Genomic DNA, 18,934 nt, shown 5'->3' on the forward strand with positions numbered 1-18,934 from the left:
GCCCACTGGCCCCTGTTTTGCTTATCACGCACAGGTAGGATTAGCGTTGGTCCTGCGCCATTTTGAGAAACCTTGGTGTTGGTGTGCGGGCTCTGGTGTGTCCTTCATATAAGGATACACTGGTGAATGTCTCAATTTTAACATCAGTGTTGAGGGATAGCCAATGTCATTGTATACATCTACCACAGTAGTGCACCCATATTCCTGTATGAGATCATTTTCTAACATGCTTTCAGATCACGTCTATCCTGCTTCTAAGGCGAGGAATCCACTTTTTTTCCTGCATTTTTTTTTCACAGAAAAAAGCGCCAGAAAGAATGCCAGTGCACTCTTCTGGGTGTTGCTGTGTAAGAGGGGGCGTGAAAGAGGAGTTTCAAAAACTGTGATTATCTGTTGTGCGGAGTGAATCTGTGGAGTGGGTGCGACTGCCTAAAGTCCACATTCATATTTTGGGGGGAGGAGGAGTAGATTGGGCACAGGTGTATAAATCTTAGCTTAGGACTCTTATTGAGAGCTTGCTCTTCTGAGTGTTGCTGTGTAAGAGGGGGTGTGAAAGATGAGTTTCAAAAACAGGAGTTTGAAAGCAGGAGGTTGAGATCGCTGTGAGTGTTAATTTCTGAACCCACAAGGTCTACAAAAAATTTGAAGTGTAATTATGACTGTCTGTTTTTGCCTATACATTTGTGAAATCCCCATAACTAGATGGCCTCCATGTTGGAAAATGCAGTCCAATATACATCCTGTTCAATGTATGCAATCCTTGAACAACAGTTTGAGGGTGCATATTGTTGTGCGAGATGTGTGCTAGTTGTCTGTTTGGAAGCCCAGATCCTGCATCTAGAGGGGCGACTGGCAACAATGAGAAGCATTAACAACATGGAGAGGAGTCTCCTGCTCACTGAGCAGGCACTCTCTGGAGTAGAGGTGGGGGAGGACAGTGGGTTGGAGTTGCAGGACAGTCAGGCACTTAGCTGGGTTACAGTTAGAAAGCGGGGTAGGGGAAAAAGTGTCAGGGAGGCTAGTCCTGAACTGGCACACCCCAACAAGTTTGCCCGCTTGGCAGATGAGGGGGATGCCATTACAGAGCTAGCAGAACTTCAGCAGGATACTGCCTCTGACCGCCAGAGGGGTGTCTGCTCCAGTAAGGAGGGAAGGAGGAGTACAGGGCAGGCCAGACATGTACTAGTGGTTGGGGACTCAATTATTAGGGGGACAGACAGGGCGATCTGTCACAAAGACCAGGATCGCCGAACAGTGTGTTGTCTGCCTGGGGCACGAGTTCGGCCCATCGCGGATCGGGTTGACAGGTTGCTGGGTGGGGCTGGAGAGGACCCAGCAGTCATGGTACATATTGGCACCAATGACAAAGTAAGAGGTAGGTGGAGTGTCCTTAAAAATGATTTCAGGTACAGACCCCCTAATATCACTGAAGAGATAGAAGGTCGGCTGCATAAACAAATAGAGAGGGCCGCCCGGGCAGGTAAAGTGGTAATAATGAGAGATTTTAACTATCCAGATATAGATTGGGGTCCTGGGTTGGCTAAAACTACAAAAGGGCGACAATTCCTAAATTTATTGCAGGATAATTTTATGGGCCAGTTTGTGGAGGACCCAACAAGAAGTGATGCCTTGTTGGATCTGATCATTTCCAACAACGCAGAGCTGGTTGGTAATGTAACTGTGAGGGAAAACCTTGGTAATAGCGACCACAATATAGTTACTTTTGACTTAAAATGTAGAAAACAAAGACAGGCGGGGAAGGAAAAAACATAAAACTTTAAAAAGGCAAACTTCCCTGGGCTGAGGGCTGCACTACAGGACATAGATTGGGGGGAGGTGTTCTCAAATACTGATACAGAAGGTAAATGGGACATCTTTAAATCAACTCTAAATAACTATACAGCTAAATATATACCAAAGGGGAACAAATATAAACGATTAAAACTAAATCCTACATGGCTGACAAATGATGTTAAAAGAGCAATAAACAACAAAAAAAATGCCTTCCATAAACACAAATCTGATGGGTCAGCTATAACATTTAAACAGTACAAAGAGCTTAATAAAATCTATAAAAATTTAATAAAAACAGCAAAAATTCTAAATGAGAGACAGGTGGCCAAAGAAAGCAAAACTAATTCTAAATATTTTTTTACATATATAAATGCAAAAAAAAAAAAACAAGAACAGAGCATGTAGGACCCCTTAATAATGATAATGGGGAGGTTTTCACAGGCAATAAAGAGAAAGCGGAGCTACTGAATGGGTTCTTTAGTTCTGTATATACTAGGGAAGAAGGAGGAGCTGACATTGGACAGGTCAGTGCTGGTAACACATCATGTAATGTACTGAACTGGCTTAATGTAGAGATGGTCCAAGTAAGTTAAGTAATATAAATGTAAGCAAATCTCCAGGGCCAGATGGATTGTACCCAAGAGTTCTTAGAGAGGTAAGTTCAGTAATATCTGTACCCCTGTTCATGATATTTAGAGATTCACTGGTGTCTGGTATTGTGCCAAGGGACTGGCGCAAGGCGAATGTGGTGCCAATCTGCAAAAAGGGCTCTAGGTCTTCCCCAGGAAACTATATTGTGGGTAAGCATTGTGGGTAAATTGTTTGAAGGACTTATACGGGATTACATACAGGAATACATAGGGGATAATAGTATTATAAGTGATAGCCAGCATGGGTTTACTAAGGATAGAAGTTGTCAAACCAATCTAATTTGCTTTTATGAAGAGGTGAGTAGAAGCATTGACAGAGGAATGGCTGTGGATATAGTGTTTCTGGATTTTGCTAAAGCATGTGATACTGTCCCTCATAGACGTCTGACAGGTAAGTTAAGGTCTTTGGGTTTGGAAATTTTAGTTTGTAACTGGATTGAACACTGGCTCATGGATCGCACCCAGAGAGTGGTGGTCAATGATTCGTACTCTGATTGGTCCCCGGTATTTAGTGGTGTACCCCAAGGTTCTGTACTGGGACCGCTGTTGTTTAATTTATTTATCAATGATATAGAGGATGGCATTATCAGCTCTGTTTCTATCTTTGCAGATGACACCAAGCTTTGTAACATGGTACAGTCTATAGAGGAGGTGTTTAGGTTACAAGATGACTTGGATAGACTAAGTGTCTGGGCATCCACTTGGCAAATGAGGTTCAATGTGGATAAATGTAAAGTTATGCATCTGGGTACTAATAACCTGCATGCGTCATATGTCTTAGGGGGGATTAAACTGGCAGAGTCACTGGTAGAGAAGGATCTGGGTGTACTTGTAGATCACAGACTACAGAAAAGCATGCAATGTGGCTGCTGCTTCCAAAGCCAGCAGGATATTGTCATGTATCAAAAGAGGCATGGACTCAAGGGACAGGGACATAATACTCCCCCTTTATAATGCATTGGTACGGCCTCATCTGCAATATGCTGTTCAGTTTTGGTCACCTGTCCATAAAAGGGACACTGTGGAGCTGGATAGGGTGCAGAGACGCGCGACTAAACTAATATGGGGCGTGGAACATCTTAGCTATGAGGAGCGATTAAAGGAGTTACAATTGTTTGGTCTTGAGAAGAGACGTTTAAGGGGGGGATATGATAAACGTATATAAGTATATTAATGGCCCATACAAAAAATATGGAGAAAAACTGTTCCAGGTTAAACCCCCCCAAAGGACGAGGGGGCACTCCCTCCGTCTGGAGAAGAAAAAGTTTAGTCTCAAGGGGCGACACGCCTTCTTTACCATGAGAACTGTGAACTTATGGAACAGTCTACCTCAGGAACTGGCCACAGCAGGAAAATAACAGCTTTAAAACATGATTAGATACATTCCTGGAACAAAATAACATTAATGCTTATGAAGAAATATAAAATCCCATCACTTCCCCAATATCGCGCCACACCCCTACCCTTAATTCCCTGGTTGAACTAAATCTGTAACTATAATTCCCTGCGCCTTTGGCATTTTTTTTCTAAATTTGTTGAGTACCAAAAAAGAAAAAAAAAAAAGGATGCAGTAGGGATGGGAAACATTTTTAACGCATTTTTCTTTATAGCAAAATTTTAATTGTTAATAAAGTGTCTGTTTTGCTTTTTTTTTTTTCAAATTTTTTTTTACATTTTTTAGGTGGTACTACTACTCCCAGCATGGAACAGACTGTTCCATGATGGGAGTAATAGTGTCAAGTTGATCAAAATGATTCTGACTGCCGATCAATATGTATATTAATACTGATATCTTTTTCCGTCAGAATTAGAAAAGACATAAATATATCTGTTGAACTATGCACCACTTTCCTGAGTTTGCAATCTGCTCGTGACTGAATAACCTTGGATCAACGCCAGAAGGCCCAAGAAGTCAAAACATTTGAGGAAGATGCAAAGAACTGGAATTTTCCAGTTTTAGAGTGAGAGAACTGTATAAATGAACTTTGGCCAAGAAAGAAATTAATGGACACTAGATATGAAATATATACGGACACAATAATCGAACAACCAATCAAAATCTAATATGCTAATTGTGATGTCGTAACTAACCTCTTCCTTTGTACAATGTAAAAACCAAATGTACTTCCTTAATTAAACAGAAACTCTTTGACAACTCTCTCTGGGATAAGCAACAGTGGTCAATAACATTTTAATGCCTCACCTCGATCCTTGACAGTTGGTGACGAGGATGGTATTTTCTGTTCCCTTGACCGCACTCGTGGGAAAATCCAAGCCTGGTGGACCGACACCTTCTCAGCCGTCCAGGCCAACCCAGAACTGTCCAAACTAGGAGTCAAATCTCCACAAAAACACGGTAAGTCTGCAGATTTCTTTATGAAACTGTAGCTTATCTGTGTCCTTTGAACAGTCCTGTGAGGCTGGGAAAGGGCTTCTGTAAACCCGCTATGACTAGCCCTAGTGACGGGAAATTTTCCCCCTGTGTGGTCTAATTTTCACAGAGGAGTTTTTAGTCTCTTGTGATTGACTGCCGCTTTAAATAGGTTCAGAAGGGAAAAGCAGGTTAGGATTTTTTCCTTTTGCTCGTTACAAACTTGCAGGCTTATAAAAACATTTTTCTCTCTCTCTTAGTGAGCTGTAATCTCATAATCAGCTATTGCTGTACACAGTGTACTGTAGCAATGTCAAATTTGGCTCCCAATGCCAGCAGGAGGATTAACTGTGAGAGACTCAGTGTTTTTTTTTTTTTTTTTGAGTCTTTAAAAATCCATTTTTTTTTTTCCTTCCTGATTGGTTGGATTAAATTAAATTTTTGATTTTTTTTATCTAGCCGAGTTGATTGGGTCAAGGAAGCAAAGTGACGTAGCTTTTTGTATTCTAGGTTCTCTAATAGCTTGTGGGTGTACGTGGGCACGATAACTTTTCTGGATGTCAGACAAGCTGATAGCTTCAGAAGTTAGTGTCAGCCAGTAACTTTTTCCATATTAGAGGACTGCATTACTAATAGCTTCAGATAATATTGGAGGAAGGGTTAGCTGCTCCCGAAGCTTTTAAATTACATTAGTAATGCACCAGAGTAGCAGATAATAGTAGCATCATACACACTGTGGTTGTCACGCTGACACCCTTTTTGTTTGGTATCAATTTGTTTGGCCAATCCACTGAGAGTTTTTTTTTATGGTGACTGAACTGTGCCAAGGGAAGGATGTATCACTATGTGAGAAGAAGTGTGTCTGTGTTGTAATTTAAGTTGTTGAGTAGGATTGATTGCCTTAGTGTCTCCTAAATAATGTTTCTTGCTGGTTTTGTTATATGGTGGTGTTAGGTTCGACCCCAAAGGCCGAGACGTCTTCTGTCGGCGGATGCCCAATTTGTGTGTGGAAAGCCTGTATGGGGCTGCAGTCACCCAACGTTCCTTCCAACACTACCTGCCATTCAAAATCACGATACAAACACAAGTGTTGTCTCTGTAAGCTGAAGGCAGAACTGGCCTGCCCTCTTTGCAGGAGTATTTTATAGTCCACTTTCAATTAGGCATGCGCAGTAAACTCTACATTGTACAAACACAGGAAAACCATAAACCTTTCGCAGAAGAAAGTTAGATACAAAATATACATTGCTTAAGCTCAAATATAATGAACCATTGTTTCAAGGACGCATCTAGGGTAGAAAAAGATAAGAGTGTCTGCATTCTTGAAGATAAGATGCCCATCGTCTCTTAGTTCAAAAGTTTAAAGTTTGTTATGTAGAAAAAAACAAGAAAGATAGAATGCAGTCATTTAGACCGAGAATAATCAAGTCTTCATACAAAATGGAGTCTCCTCTACCCAATTCCATCATTTCCCCCTTTGACATCATCATCATCTGAAAGAACTGGATCCTCTAGGTAAGGTGTATAGCAGGTCTTTCCTCAGGTGCTATCCCAGACCGCGAGTTGTCTGAGGGAACCAAGTCTTCTTAAATTGACTCTGTCCCCTGAGTAATGGACCGGCATCCTCACCAGGAAGAGTGTTTCAGGTGTGATGTCAATCTACAAACAAACGAAAAAAAGAGGAGACATGAGAACCTGAAAACAAATGCTGATCATTATTCCGTCTACATGCTGGGAAAACAGCATAAAATGTTTATGTTAACCCATTCATTTGAAGTAAACAATACTCAGTATTTACCGATTCTATATTTACAGCCACTTATGCATATCATCAAAAGCTTTATAACTAAATAAGATAAAAGAATAACAACTGCGACTTGTAATATAAATTGTAAGGCACCTCCTACCCATCCTCCAATACCTTTCAACCAGGTGACTGGGTTCGTTATGGAGAAAGTGTCTCCCTACCACTTATCTTTATTTTTGTCATTGTCTTTAGCGTACTGTTCCCTTAGTTTTAGTACGTTCTCAAGTTGGTGGTGCATCTGGATGGTACTTGTGGTGTCTATGTAGTGACAGCAAGTGGGGCCTATAATCTGGCACATTCCCCCTTGAGCAGCTGTAAGGTAATCAAGAACTATTGTGTGCTGGTTAGTTGTACAGACACAGAGGTGTTAGTGATTTCCAGAATGTCATATATTTGGTCGTCAAGGTAGTCAGTGGTCTCAACTAATTTGTCCCACATTTGCATCATCATGGCGTATACAAAGAGAGTGCTGAAGAGTTTATTGGCTGTTCCCATTTGAACTACATGTGGTCTTCCATTCTCTCTTTCCTTGTTGTTTGCTGCTCTCTGGTATAGCATGTGTCTTGGGACTGCTCTCATATCAACGTCTTTGTTGGGTATCACAAAAGTTGAGGGAGTGAGTCTGGCTAGGGTGCATGTACCATTAACCCCTACTGGTAACCACTTGTAGGCCCCCCTTCCACATACCCAATATGTGTCTCTTGGGAGTGGCGTTAGTCATGTAGCACCATCCGGGTTTCTGTCCTAATGTACCACAGTAACCTACATCTGGGTTATTACATGTTAGGTCATAGGGCTGGTAATATGAAGATTCACAACATTTTTGGTGTCCTGTCATGTTATGACACTCTTCTTCGGTACATTGAGGAAAAAGTGTATTATTCAGCCAGTTTTTGTCTCTATTTGACTAGGCTTAAATGTATCAGTACTTACAGATGTTCTGCTAAAACTGACCTTTATCCCCTGGGTGGGTAGTCGTCCTAGGTCTAGTATTTGTGTGACTTCACGTGCTATCCAGGAGCCCCCCTTAAAGGTCAGTATCTGCTGTGGTCCTTGTCCAAAACTGCTCAGGTTTCCCTGCCACCAGGGTTGCACAATCCACCCCACTATTGGAATCCCCACTGAAGTGTTCCAATTTTTTGTGTACCGTGTCTTGTTGCTTGCTAATGTGTCAAAGCAATTCCCCTGGAACATCTCATATGGCGGTACAGGGATAGCCAAATAAGGCATACTCTGGGCAGATGTAGGAGCAAGTGTGCATATCCAGCAATCTTTCACTGTGAGATTTTGTGCCACCATTAAGTGGTGTTTCAAGAATTTGTTATCTGGATGCTTTTCTAGCTCATCATGTAAGGTTGTGATGTAACATATTAGACAGTTAAACAGAAACCAAAGTGTTGTCATGGTCAGATACCGCCCTCTTGCAGTGTGACGCATGAATCCAGCTGGCTGTAGTCAAGAGGACTTGATATGGTCCTTCAAATCAGGGCTCGAGGGACTTCCTGGTATGTTTCTTTACATACACATAGTCTCCAGGCTGTAGCGTGTGGGTTCCTTCAATGCTGTCCGGATCTGGGAAGGAAAGACAACACTTGCCCACATGTTAGTTTCAGATACTTTCACAACAACTGCACATATGAGGATAGATTCTCATACTAATGTTATAACTATAATACATCCTCCCCATGGGGTAGGCCTCAGGTCAGCCTAAAGAGATCAACACACACCAAGACAAACACATAGCCTGAACAAGGGGTCAAGCTTATGTAATCTACCTGGACTCTCTAGAGCAGACAGAGTGGCTTTGGGTATACTTTCAAGGGGCTGGTATAGTCCTCCCTGGATTGTATGAAGCACAGGTCATACAGGCTTGAAGAAAAGCTACTACGGTAGTGGAGATACCAGGGGCTATCCAGGATTTGTCTATGACTTGCAGCATGGCCCCTTTGGACAAAATGTGTTTTTCCATGTATTACTTGGACTATCATTGGGAAGCAGAGTTCTAGGCAGACAGACTTTTGCAGAAGTCCCCCATATGCCGTCTTTTCTCCTCTGTCCCTTAACATCCTCCAAGATTCTTTTTACAGCAACATCTGCCTGGTGTGAGTTTTTTTTTTCCACGCTCACCTTCACGTCTCTGACAGATATCACTGGCAGTGCGGCGACTGCCTCTGTAGTGGTGTCAGCCAACTAATTATTTTTGGCTTCTAAGGTACCAGTCTTCATATGGGCCCTAATTCTGACAATTCCCACCTCCTCTGACATTAGCAGCCCCTCCATGAGTGCTCCAATTCTCTGCATCTTTTATTGGTCTGCCTGAAGAGCTGAGAAAAGTCTTTCAGATAAGTCTGTGAGCGGTTTTACCCCAGCCAAGTCTGTAAGCTCCAGTTAGGGCAGCCAACTCATTACCTTATTGCCCTTGGCAAGCAGGTAGAGAGTTTGTTCTTTTGACTACTTGGTGTAATGCAGAATGCATACCCCATCATGTGAGAACCCTGCTGTCTCCTGTAACATTAACTCCATACAGGCATTCATCATCATCATCATTATTATTATACACAGAGTTTGTAATAAATTATGCCCCTCTCCCATCATCTCTTCCCCTCTCCCATCATCTCTTCCCCCCTCTGAATTCAGTCATTCTCCACCAGAGAGCAATGAAGCTGGATTCAAGGGCACAGTTATCTAGTGTAGAGAGGAGTGTACTGGATTGGAAAGAAGACCAGACTACCAAGCCGCTACAAGTCAGTGAATGGAATCAACAGGTTGACTTCCTCTCACAAACCAAAATGTAATTCTGAAATTATCTCAATCTGTCACAAGAACAGAATTTTAACCCAATAAGACAACAAGGTTTCAGCACTATGGCAAAATTACGCAAAATAAAAGGTGACTTAACCCCTTAAGGACCAAGGGCGTACAGGTACGCCTTTGCTCCCTGGTACTTAAGGACCAAGGGCGTACCTGTACGCCCGTGGGAATTTCGGTCCCCGCCGCGCGCCGGGCGGGGATCGCGCCGGGGTGACTGCTGATATCTATCAGCAGGCACCCCGCGTAAATGCCCAGGGGGGTCATTAGACCCCCCCATGTCGGCGATCGGCGCAAATCGCAAGTGAATTCACACTTGCGATTTGCGCCGATTCCGGGTCATACGGGTCTATGGTGACCCGGTGACCCGGAATAGAAGGGGGATCGCGGGTGTCCTAGACACCCACGATCCCCCTGTAGCGATAGGAGTGAGGTGGCAGGGTTGCCACCCCTCCTATCTCTGCTATTGGTGGTCTAGACGCGACCACCAATAGCAGATCGGGGGCGGAGGGGTTTACTTTCGGTTTCCCCGTCCTGCCCTCCCACAATAGGCGGGGCAGAACGGGGAAACCGACAGGGACCGGCGCCGAAGATCCACTTACCCATCGGCGACGATCAGCGGCGGCAGCGGGCGACGATCGGCAGAAGAAGAGGACCGCGACGCAGCTCCCTGGATCCAACGGAAGCCGGTGAGTTACTTAGCAACATCTGGAGGGCTACAGTCTGAGACCACTATAGTGGTCTCTAAACTGTAACCCTCCAGATGTTGCAAAACTACAACTCCCAGCATGCCCAGAGAGCTGTTTAGGCTTGCTGGGAGTTGCAGTTTTGCAACAGCTGGAGGTCTACAGTTTGAGACCACTGCAAAGTGATCTCTATACTGTGCACCTCCAGATCTTGCAAAACTAAAACTCCCAGCATGCCCAGACAGCAGTTTGCTGTCTGGGCATGCTGGGAGTTGTAGTTTTGCAACATCTGGAGGTCCACAGTTTGGAGACCACTATGCAGTGGTCTCTAAACTATAGCTCTACAGATGTTGCAAAACTGCAACTCCCAGCAAGCCTAAACAGCAAACAGCTGTCTCTGCATGCTGGGAGTTGTAGTTGCGATCCCTCCAGCTGTTGCATAACTACATCTCCCAGCATGCCTTTCGGCGATCAGTACATGCTGGGAGTTGAAGTTTTGCAACAGCTGGAGGCACACTGGTTGGAAAATACTGAGTTAGGTAACAGAACCTAACTGAAGGTTTTCCAACCAGTGTACCTCCAGCTGTTGCAAAAGTACAACTCCCAGCATGCACGGTCTGTCAGTACATGCTGGGAGTTGTAGTTTTGAAACAGCTGGAGGTTTGCCCCCCCCCCCATGTGAACGTACAGGGTACATTCACACTGGCGGGTTTACAGTAAGTTTTCTGCTTCAAGTTTGGGCTGTGGCAAATTTTTCACCGCAGCGCAAACTCCTAGCCGTAAATTCACTGTAAACGCCCGCCAGTGTGAATGTACCCTAAAAACACTACACTACACATAATAAAGAGTAAAACACAACATATACACCCCCTTACACTGTCCCCCTAATAAAAAATAAAAAACGTATTGTACGGCAGTGTTTCCAAAACAGAGCCTCCAGCTGTTGCAAAACAACAACTCCCAGCATTTCCGGACAGCCACTGACTGTCCAGGCATGCTGGGAGTTTAGCAACAGCTGGAGGCACCCTGTTTGGGAATCACTGGCGTAGAATACCCCTATGTCCACCCCTGTGCAATCCCTAATTTAGTCCTCAAATGCGCATGGCGCTCTCTCACTTCGGAGCCCTGTCGTATTTCAAGGAAACAGTTTAGTGCCACATATGTGGTATCTCCTTACTCGGGAGAAATTGCGTTACTAATTTTGGGGGCTTTTTTTCCTTTTACCCCTTATGAAAAAGAAAAGTTGGGGTCTACACCAGCCTGTTAGTGTAAAAAAAATTTTTTTTTTACACTAACATGCTGGTGTTGTCCTTTACTTTTTATTTTCACGGGAGGTAAAAGGAAAAAAAGACCACCAAAATTTGTAACGCAATTTCTCCTGAGTACAGAAATACCCCATATGTGGGCGTAAAATGCTCTGCGGACGCACAACAAGGCTCAGGAGTGAGAGCGCACCATGTACATTTGAGGCCTAAATTGGTGATTTGCACAGGGGTGGCTGATTTTACAGTGGTTCTGACATAAACACAAAACAATAAATATAGACATGTGACCACATTTTGGAAACGACACCCCTCACGGAACGTAACAAGGGGTATAGTGAGCCTGAACACCCCACAAATTTTCATTAAAGTTGGATGGGAAAGTGAAAAAAAAAAATTTTTTTTTCACTAAAATGCTGGTGTCACCCTAAATTTTTCATTTTCACAAGGGAAAATAAAAAAAAGCCCCCCAAAATTTGTAACCCAATTTCTTCTGAGTAAGAGCATACCCCATATGTGGATGTAAAGTGCTGTATGGGTGCACTACAATGCTCAGAAGAGAAGGAGCGCCATTGGGATTTTGAAGAGAAAATTTGTCCGGAATTGAAGGCCACTTGTGTTTACAAAGCCCCCATGGTACCAGAACAATGGACCCCCCCATATGTGACCCCATTTTGGAAACTACACCACTCATGTAATGTAATAAGGGGTGCAGTGAGCATTTACGCCCCACAGGTGTCTGACAGATTTTTGGAACAGTGATCCGTGAAAATGAAAAATGTAATTTTCCATTTGCACAGCCCACTGTCCCAAAGATCTGTCAAACGCCAGTGGGGTGTAAATGCTCACTGCACCACTTATTAAATTCTGTGAGGGGTGTAGTTTCCAAAATGGGGTCACATGTGGGGGGGGGTCCACTGTTCTGGCACCATGGGGGGCTTTGTAAATGCACATGGCCCCTGACTACCATTCCAAACGAATTCTCTTTCCAAAAGCTCAATGGTGCTCCTCCTCTTCTGAGCATTGTAGTTCGCACGTAGTGCACTTCAGGTCCACTTATGGGGTACCTCCATACTCAGAAGAGATGGGGTTACAAATTTTGGGGGGTATTTTCTGCTATTAACCCTTGCAAAAATTTGAAATTTGGGGGGAAACGCATATTTTAGTGAAAAAAATATATATATTTTTTTACATATGCAAAAGTCGTGAAACCCGTGTGGGGTATTAAGGCTCACTTTATTCCTTGTTACGTTCCTCAAGGGGTCTAGTTTCCAAAATGGTATGCCATGTGTTTTTTTTTTTTGCTGTTCTGGCACCATAGGGGCTTCCTAAATGCGACATGCCCCCTGAGCAAAATTTGCTCTCAAAAAGTCAAATATCACTCCTTCTCTTCGGAGCATTGTAGTTCGCCCGTAATGCACTTCATGCCAACTTATGGGGTACCTCCATACTCAGAAGAGATGGGGTTACAAATTTTGGGGGGTATTTTCTGCTATTAACCCTTGCAAAAATGTGAAATTTGGGGGGAAACACACATTTTAGTGGAAAAAAAAAATATTTTTTTTTACATATGCAAAAGTCGTGAAACACCTGTGGGGTATTAAGGCTCACTTTATTCCTTGTTACGTTCCCCAAGGGGTCTAGTTTCCAAAATGGTATGCCATGTGGGTTATTTTTGCTGTTCTGGCACCATAGGGGCTTCCTAAATGCAACATGCCCCCCAAAAACCATTTCTGAAAAACGTACTCTCCAAAATCCCCTTGTCGCTCCTTCGCTTCTGAGCCCTCTACTGCGCCCGCCGAACAATTTACATAGACATATGAGGTATGTGCTTACTCGAGAGAAATTGGGCTACAAATATAAGTATACATTTTCTCCTTTTACCCCTTGTAAAAATTCAAAAATTGGGTTTACAAGAACATGTGAGTGTAAAAAATAAAGATTGTGAATTTTCTCCTTCACTTTGCTGCTATTCCTGTGAAACACCTAAAGGGTTAAAACCCTTACTGATTGTCATTTTGAATACTTTGGGGGGTGTAGTTTTTATAATGGGGTCATTTGTGGGGTATTTCTAATGGGAAGACCCTTCAAATCCACTTCAAACCTGAACTGGTCTCTGAAAAAAAGCGAGGTTCAAAATTTTGTGAAAAATTGGAAAATTGCTGCTGAACTTTGAAGCCCTCTGGTGTCTTCCAAAAGTAAAAACACGTCAATTTTATGATGCAAACATAAAGTAGACATATTGGAAATGTGAATAAAATAAAAAAATATTTTGAATATCCATTTTCCTTACAAGCAGAGAGCTTCAAAGTTAGAAAAATGCTAAATTTTCAAATTTTTCATCAAATTTTGGGATTTTTCACCAAGAAAGGATGCAAGTTACCACAAAATTTTACCACTATGTTAAAGTAGAATATGTCACGAAAAAACAATCTCGGAATCAGATTGATAACTAAAAGCATTCCAGAGTTATTAATGTTTAAAGTGACAGTGGTCAGATGTGCAAAAAACGCTCTGGTCCTAAGGTGTAAAATGGCCTGGTCCTTAAGGGGTTAATATTTTTATCATAAGAGATAAACTACATTTAAATAATCACAAGAAAAACAAAGGGAAACAAACTAGGAATGCCGCTCTCACACAGAAAATCTTCAGAGATAAAGACAGGAAGGGGGACTGCCCCCCTCTGCAGCGTCGAGCTGTTCACACACAGGTTAGAATGCTGTGTCAGCTTTTACACGGACTGACTGTTAAGACTCAAAAAATACAAACACAAAAAGGGATTCACATACCAATAAATTACAGATTGCATGACAACTAGTCACCAGCCTATTCCTGAACTACAATACAAGGGTGTTAAACAGAACAGCATAAGCAAGAAGAGGCAAGGGTTAAATGACTAATCCAAGAATGATCTGTGACATACAATTAGATAGGGAAAAATTAAATATTAAACAGATATCAAGACACAGGATCAGGATTAGTAAACAAAAAAGTCACAAAGACCTAGTGTTCAAACACAAACATTGAATATTATCTTTGGAGATCAGAAATCACAACCAAACAAACCTAATAGTGACACAAAGATATATATATATATATATATATATATATATATACACACTCGGATGCAAAAAGCTTATTAGTAGCCTTCTAAAACAGTCTCACTGAGAGATTATATTCCGCTTCATTCAACTAAAACATTGCAAACTAAAACATTGCAAAACATTGCATTTCCACTAATCCGGTAACTTCCACATTTACTAAAAAGTATTCACAAACTATCCCATAAGGTAAACACTTATTTCTTTGTCTACAGTATGTGACGTACAAGCTCCTCCTCTTGGAATTTTTGGCGCTGGCTAGTCCTTAGACGCCATATTTAGACCATAAAAGTATCATACCTCACATAAGAGAAAAAAAAGTTTCATTTCACGTTCTCTACCATCACGAGACTCACGTAAAAATGTAGCATGTCAGACACACCATGTCCTGCATACACAGTGGACAACACAACTTGACAAAACAAACAATTTGTATGGCAATAACAAACATACACATAGATTTCACAGAAAGCTTCTATTTCCTTCACTTAGCTTTAGTCAACTCAACTTGTTAACATTCCCATAACCTGCTATCTCTCCAAACGCTGATTACTCAGAATTCCATCACTGTCACATTCTGATTTCATTCTTAACTCCGTACATCTCTTTAGTCCTGCTTGTCACTCCCCTCATCAGCAATACGTTTTCTGCAGTTCTTTTTTTTTTTTGTGTCATGATTTGTCACAAAAATAACAAATTGGGGGGTTTCTGGGGTCTGTCTCCATTGTTATTCTGACCCCCACCTTGGGATTTTTCAGAGACATATGCTATTGTAGTCTTTTTAGGGGCTCCCCGTAGGTCAGGTCCTATCCCCCGGGCTTTTTAGTTGTTCCCTTCTCTGGGGTCTTAAACCGTCCACAAAAGCACATACAAACAGTCTCTGTATTACGTCACTGTCCATGTCTAATCCTTCGTCTAAGTAATCTTGCTGTAGACCAAGGTAATCGTCAGATAGTCTGGGTCGGGGTTTGAGTGCAAAAGGTTTTAAGAGAGTTAGTAAACGTCTGTCTGGAGGCCTCTCCCCTGGGTTCATTGGGTCTAGCTGCATGAGTGACAGTTATAAATTGAGAGAACATGGTGGGTGGCATTTTTAACCTGCAAAAGTCTTCCTCATCCTGTCATGTGGCATTATGAGATTCCATGACCTGAGTCAGGTGCCTAAAAAAACAAAACAAAGGCTTAGTAAGTGGGTCAGGGGCATTTTGCACAAGAGCCATACATTCCGCAGGGCTCCATGGTTTATACAGGTGCCTATTTAAAGGTACTGTCTGATACTGGTTGTTTCCTATCATCTCTCTAAACTCGTCCCTCAGTAGGTGTACAGGGGCTAGGTTGACAACCTGTCCTTGCCGTGTAATTCTTCAAGGATTGTTTTAAGAGCGTGTATCTGGGGTTCTCCGTCTGCATTCTTGGACTTTTGCTGACCCATCTCTAGCCGACCGGTCCTAAGTAGCTTATTGGGGGGAACTTCGGAAAGTATGTCCCCCTCGTTGCCTTCTCCTTAGGCGGCTAGTAGGTTAAAAATGCTCTTTTGGCCCTTTTACCTGTTTAAAAGGCTCTCCTGGCCTTTTCCTGTGATGCATGACAATTCTGTATTAGACATTAGCTAACTCAGACTAGCCGTCCGGTCCTAGGTAGCTTATTGGGGAAACCCTCGTAAGGTGTCTTTCCCTCGTTGCCGTCCTCCTAGGCGACTTATATGCTAAAAGGCTCACCTGGCCTTTTCACTGTCATCCACATCACTCTCATAGGGTCAGTGTCCGTTCTAGATGTGTTTTACCACCTTATTCCCCCCCCCCCCCCCCAGACTACACGGGCTTATCACACGAATCCTGTCCTGGATTTATGATGTATTCCAGGCTCATGCTAGCAACCAGATAATGGTTTATGTGATAATATGGGATTTAAGCATAATCTGTGACCCCCGCTAGGCGCTTTCACAGATCAGTTCGACAATACCCTCATAAAATCACATACCATCCTCTCTTGGCTCATACATTCATTCCATGTCTCCTTGCGGAGTAACAGCGTACTTATCCAACCGACAGAAGGTATATGGGTTCATTGTCTATTCAAATAGACCCACTATCACAGGAGTTTAGCTATTCTAAAACCCAGTCTAAGTGCAGGACCCACAGCCACAGATCTCAGGAGGGCACAGATATAAGAAAAATAAAGCTTTTTCTTACCTGGCCAGGTTTTGTGTAGTCTGTGGTCTCCGGAGGCCCGAGCCGTAGTGTTCCCGCACTATATCTGAGATGCTCCTTGTGATTCGGCAGCGGGTCCCTGTTCGAGCACCAAATAATGTTAGGTTCGACCCCAAAGGCCAAGACGTCTTCTGTCGGCGGATGCCCAATTTGTGTGTGGAAAGCCTGTATGGGGCTGCAGTCACCCAACGTTCCTTCCAACACTACCTGCCATTCAAAATCACGATACAAACACAAGTGTTGTCTCTGTAAGCTGAAGGCAGAACTGGCTTGCCCTCTTTTCAGGAGTATTTTATAGCCCACTTTCAATTAGGCATGCGCAGTAAACTCTACATTGTACAAACACAGGAAAACCATAAACCTTTCGCAGAAGAAAGTTAGATACAAAATATACATTGCTTAAGCTCAAATATAATGAACCATTGTTTCAAGGACGCATCTAGGGTAGAAAAAGATAAGAGTGTCTGCATTCTTGAAGATAAGATGCCCATCGTCTCTTAGTTCAAAAGTTTAAAGTTTGTTATGTAGAAAAAAACAAGAAAGATAGAATGCAGTCACTTAGACCGAGAATAATCAAGTCTTCATACAAAATGGAGTCTCCTCTACCCAATTCCATCAGTGGTTTGAGTGGACAAATGGCTGTGTGCATTGTGTTGAGGAAATTGGTGTTTTTGGCCTGGTGTGTGCAAGGCCAAAAACAGGAGTAGATTTTTGTAAATTGCTTGATAGGATTAGAGAGTGTCAGAAATAGAGATTCAACGTTTTGGTGGAAAAGCAGGTGATTTATGAAGGGAAAAGCATGTGAAAATTAAGTTAGTTGAAAGTTTGGAATATACTGATGGTTAATGGATAGAGGTATTGATATACAGCAGTGTTATGTACAATATTTGTATACAGTTATAAACTGAAAGGCAAAGGGAAATGAAAAGGTGACTGCTGCTGTTTAGGAGGATGATGCTGCAGAAGACGCAGACTCAAGGAGCTGGATGAGCAGAGCTGAAAGTGTACAGGAATGTAGAAAAGTCCAATAAATTTGTTGAAGCAGTGAAACAGTGTTAATACTTTGTTCAGGAATGTACTGAAGGCGTTAGGGGGGAAACTTGGGGGTCCCCTGGATCAATGAGGGAGATGAGGGAATAGAATGCAGATAATGTGTTAGGTCTCTGGGAAAGTTGGGTGTATGTAGTCATGTGATGACTTTCATAAAATGGTTCTTGTGATAGAATGTATGTTGTATATGTGTGATGTGTATTAATGAATCAGGAATGTATGGGAAATGGCCAGTGAATGTTTCCTCTATGAAGTTGTTTGTGTTGTAGTGAATTCTGGTGTTTTGGTGAATTCTGGTGTTGGAAGAGGAGGATATCCGCGTGGTATTAATTGAACCGTTTGATGATCTTTCATTAATTTCCTTGTCTACACAGTTACAGGATAGATGCCAAAAAATGAAATGTATCAGGAAATGCGATTAATTGTCTCATTATATTACAAGAGTAAGGCTAGGTTTCCACTAGTTTTTTTTTTTTTATGGCAGTTTTTGGAAAACTGCCACTGCAGTTTTTGAGCCAAATTCAGAAGTTGATCCATAAGGGAGGAGAAGTGTAAGTCCTTCATTTATATGTCCTACTCCTTTTGAATACATTTCTGGCTTTTACTCAAAAACTGCAGTGGCAGTATTCCAAAAACTGCCAGAAAAAAAAACCAAGTGGAAACCTAGCCTAACAAGAGAAGTTTGGGCAAGAGAAATAAAATTAGATAAAAGGAAAATGTGATCACTATTCAATTGATAAATGTTTAAAATCCGCTAATCCGCTTTTTCCTTCTTCCATCAAAAGAGATCTACATTTTTTTTTATATTTATCTATTTTTGGTGAAAATGTAGGCCATGTGTGTTATGTGGGCCTTGGGTGTTTTGTATGTCGGTATTGTTACATGTGTCATGTGTCTTGTATGTCTCTTGTTGTAAAGTAGCGCAGAAATCCAGTGAGATACTAGACGCTCAAAACGTTGTTAAAAATGAGCAAGCTTGAAGGAATGCAGAGGGCCAGACTCAAAGGGGTGGTGACTGGTGACAGAGGTTTGGGAGGAGTAAGGTGGGGTTTACAGGCAGAATGTCAGCCACCTATTCTTAAAGGGTACCGCTCATCAAAAAAACTTTTGATATATTATAGATTAATGTATGCAGAATAACTTCACAATTGCATGTTATTAAAAATATGCTTCTTTCTATTTAATTTTCCACTTTGAA

General features: G+C 42.2%; 1 protein-coding gene across 3 annotated transcripts in view; it reads right to left on the bottom strand.

Annotated features, from left to right (window-relative positions):
- Positions 1–4,109: 4,109 nt before the first annotated feature.
- The window catches only part of TRMT12 (tRNA methyltransferase 12 homolog), a 309,262-nt gene continuing 294,437 nt past the window's right edge, over positions 4,110–18,934 (bottom strand). The window contains exon 8 of one of the 3 annotated variants that reach the window (XM_056540149.1): positions 4,110–8,194. In XM_056540149.1, the coding sequence (XP_056396124.1) occupies positions 8,138–8,194 (57 nt within the window). In that variant the 3' untranslated portion in view covers positions 4,110–8,137. Of the gene's footprint in view, positions 8,195–15,592; positions 15,638–18,934 lie in introns of those variants that run through there. The other 2 variants (XM_056540150.1, XM_056540148.1) reach the window with 2 other exon arrangements.

Source organism: Hyla sarda, chromosome 9, assembly GCF_029499605.1.
Source record: "Hyla sarda isolate aHylSar1 chromosome 9, aHylSar1.hap1, whole genome shotgun sequence".
In the NCBI taxonomy this organism is placed as follows: Eukaryota; Metazoa; Chordata; class Amphibia; order Anura; family Hylidae; genus Hyla; species Hyla sarda.